The sequence below is a fragment of the Sorghum bicolor genome, unplaced genomic scaffold (assembly GCF_000003195.3).
Source record: "Sorghum bicolor cultivar BTx623 unplaced genomic scaffold, Sorghum_bicolor_NCBIv3 super_2035, whole genome shotgun sequence".
Classification (NCBI taxonomy): Eukaryota; Viridiplantae; Streptophyta; class Magnoliopsida; order Poales; family Poaceae; genus Sorghum; species Sorghum bicolor.
The window spans coordinates 1-3,524 of record NW_018396906.1 but is presented as its reverse complement, the minus strand read 5'-3'; the positions used below and the strand labels follow the sequence as shown (position 1 = coordinate 3,524).

General features: G+C 52.2%; 2 protein-coding genes across 2 annotated transcripts; both read left to right on the top strand.

The window, feature by feature from the left end:
• The first annotated feature begins 19 nt into the window (after nt 1–19).
• On the top strand, nt 20–994 carry LOC8155730 (probable xyloglucan endotransglucosylase/hydrolase protein 26). The gene is made up of 2 exons (XM_002488862.2): nt 20–140; nt 259–994. Exons 1-2 carry the CDS (start codon nt 64–66, stop codon nt 668–670), a joined length of 489 nt encoding a protein of 162 aa, XP_002488907.1. The 5' UTR covers nt 20–63; the 3' UTR covers nt 671–994.
• A 1,900-nt stretch (nt 995–2,894) lies between these two features.
• Nucleotides 2,895–3,491, top strand: LOC110431572 (the record flags this gene model as incomplete). The annotated part of the gene is made up of 1 exon (XM_021450681.1): nt 2,895–3,491. A coding segment is annotated over exon 1 (597 nt), but the record flags the coding sequence as incomplete, so codon positions are not given.
• Nucleotides 3,492–3,524: the final 33 nt, after the last annotated feature.

Below are 3,524 nucleotides of genomic sequence, written 5' to 3'. Positions count from 1 at the left end.
ACGAGACTGGCAGCCTACACCGTGCACACCAACGTCTTCGCCGACGGCATTGGTCAAAAGGAGATGCAGTTCCGGCCGTGGTTCGACCCCACCGCCGATTACCACAACTACACCATCTTCTGGAACCAGTGCATGATCGTGTAAGTTACTATTCGTGCAAATATATACCGAACACCGCCAGCGCCGTCGAAACCACATCACACATGCATCGACGCCAGAGATTATTGATGACCTGTGCATGCCGTCGCGACGCTGCAGGTGGTTCATCGACGATATCCCGATCCGTGTGTTCCGGAACTACTCGGCGCAGGGCGTGCCGTTCCCGACGCGGCGGCAAATGTACGCCTTCTCCAGCATCTGGGCGGCGGAGGACTGGGCCACGCAGGGCGGCCGCGTGAAGACGGACTGGACCAAGGCGCCTTTCGTCGCCGAGTACCGCGACATCAACCTCCGCGTCTGCGACTGCGCCTCCTACGGCGCCGCCGGGTGCCCGGACAGCTGCGCATCGTCGTCAAACTGGTACGCCGCGCCGGACCTGTGCCAGCTGAGCGAGAAGCAGCTGAAGCAGATGCGCGCCGTGCAGCTCGGGTACACCATCTACGACTACTGCGCCGACGGCAAGAGGTACAACGGCACGGTGCCGCTCGAGTGCAGCATGCGGCAGTACTGATCAAATCAATTTGGATCGCGATGGATTCATTTTTGTTTCCTACCTTCTTCATTGATTTTTTATGCATTCATATGCAGCTGTGTTTTTTATTATATTGTTTGACTTGTTGATTGATAGCTATGCGTATCAACAATTGAAGAAATTTTGTGATTCTTTTTTCCTGTTCTATATGCTGCTGCCATGTATATTTGTATGAAATTTTACAAAGAATATGCCTTTTGTAATTTCTGAAACCAGATGATTGTTTGACATCACAATATGCTTCAAACTTCGTGAACACACACCACCAGCTCCGCCAAACATAGAACATCCAATATGTCACATGCATTTGGTAACAAGGGGATAGGGCTGCGTGTGTGTGGTTTCGAACTTGTTAGGTTGATCTCAGGCCCAGCCCAACGGCTGGGGCCTCTTACCCCCTGGATCGCGCCCTGATCGGGGGCGCCCAACCGATCCATGGTTGGTGGGCCCCCGACGCGCTGCGCTATATAAACAGGAGTGGGGGCCGCAGGCACGCGAGACGAAGTTCACCGTGCACAAAACCCTACTCGACAAACCCTAGGCCATCCGATCGGCTTGCGCAGTGGCGTCGGGAAGCACCACTGCGCCTCTCTCCTACCCCGCCGTCGTCGGTCAGTGCCGGTGGAGGCCCGAAGGACGACGGGATCTACTCCACCACCGCGTCAGCACTCTCGACATGGACGCCACCGGATCCGCTCTCGCCGGGAACGCTGATGGTCGAAACCCTAACCTATCTGTTTCTCTGTTTCTAGTGGTAGATTAATCATATGCATGTGCCCCTGTTTACTGCTATATGTTATTTGTACCCCGACTCGATTCACTGCTAGTAGATCCTGTTTGTTATCAATGGTATCGGCCGATCTAGTAGTAGATCGGGGCTCGGGGACTACCCAGCGAGCACAGCAAGTAAGAGGGGATTCGTTTCCAAATCCTAAACCTAACTCAGTCAAAACCGAGACCTCCCTAACCCTAACGCCCAGATCCAAACGCGAAAGAATGAGAATAGGCAAGGGAACCAACGAACCCTAACCCTACAAGCAAGAGCAAGAATGGGGAAACCGTCCACCTACCCGTGACGCGGTCACCCACCGGCCGCGAGAGGCACCGCACACGAAGCCGCTCGACGGCGGCGCGCTCCGCCATGAGCGAGCGCGCGCGCCGGCGAGAGGGCTCGTGGCGGCGCCGTTAGCCCCTCCGGCCCGGCCTGGCCACTGCCGCCCCGAGTGCTGTGCGCTGGAGAAGCGCCGGCGTCGGCCCTGTGCCCGCGCGCAGAAGAGAAGCAAGAAGGTGGCCGGCCGGAAATGGCAGACTGTCGGCGGCGGCCAAGGGGCTCGTCGGCGCCGTCGGCCACTGAGAAAGAAGGGCAGAGGGAAAAGTGAACTAGGGTTTTGGGGAGAAACCAGGCGCTGGCGGCTTTTATACGTCCGATCCGCGCGCGCCACCATCGGATCGCGACGGCCGCAGATCGGACGGCGTGCGGCAGCCGGACCGAAATGAGCCCAGGCGGGAGGAGGTTTTGGGCCTCTTTGCCCCAGCCAGCCCAGGTTGCGGCCCGCCAAGAGCCTGCGCGACCGCGTGCCGTTGGGCTAGGCTGAGAACAGGCATCTGGGCCGCGAGACGCCAGCCCGAGAAAGAAAAAAAAAAAAGGCAGCCCTGGGCGCTGCGCGTTGCTGGGCTGCAACTGGCCGTGGGCCGAATGGCTGGCCGCGGCCCGTTTAAGTATAGTGATTCCTTTTATATTTTATTTTATTTTCAGAAGCATTTAAATAATTGTTTTGCTCAGTTTTAAATTCTATTTAATTTGCACCAACGTGTATATTATTTAGAAAGCACAGTCAGCAAGTTATGCTTCTGAAAATAGCAAGTAAATTAACGTTTTCCGCTGCGCAAGTTATTTTTTCGTTCTCATATTAAATTGAACCAACGGGATATTTAATTTGAGACATGAGTTTTAAAGCCTAGAATCTTTGTGATATTGTTATTTTTTGACCAACGTTAATAATAGCAATATTGCAAATTCCGAGTTCTAATTTTATGCTTTTATTCTATTCTGCCCAACGGTGATTAGAATTTATGTACAGAGTTAATTTTTTGTATATCTTGATTTTGACCAACGTTAAATTAAGATATGCAATTATTTTTCCTAGATGTTGATGTTCTCACTATTTTCTCATATTTAATTTCAGACCAAGCGCTGAATGCGATGCACTTCATTAGTGCAATTCCAAAGCTGACGGGACAGAACTATGTTCTGTGGCGCGAGGAACTTGATGCTGCTCTAGCACTTGCTGAGATAGATTTGGCTCTTCAGGAGCCAAAGCCCACTGAGCCAGAGGAGCCCGAAAGGGCTCAGAATGAGACCGATGAAGCTTTTGCTAATCGGAAGCGAGACTTTGCTCCCATCAGAGCAAAGTATGATCTTGAGAAGTACAAGTGGGAAAAGTCAAACCGCAAGTGCAAGATTGTCATCAAGAAAACCATCACAGAGGGCCTAAGAGGTGCAATCCCAGAATGTGACACAGCAAAAGAATATCTTGAGAAAGTGAAGAATCAGTTCACTGGTTCAACCAAAGCTCATGCTTCCACCCTGATCCAGAAACTCACTAACATGAGGTTCACAGGGGGGAGTGTGAGAGAGCACATTCTGAGCATGAGCACCATGGCAGCCAAGTTAGAGAAGCTAAAGATGCCCCTCGCTGATGGTTTCCTCATTCACCTAGCTCTAAACTCACTTCCTAAAGAGTATGAGACATTTGTTGTTAACTACAACACACAGCCAGAGGAGTGGGATTTAGAGAAGGTGATTGCTATGTGTGTGCAAGAGGAAGAAAGG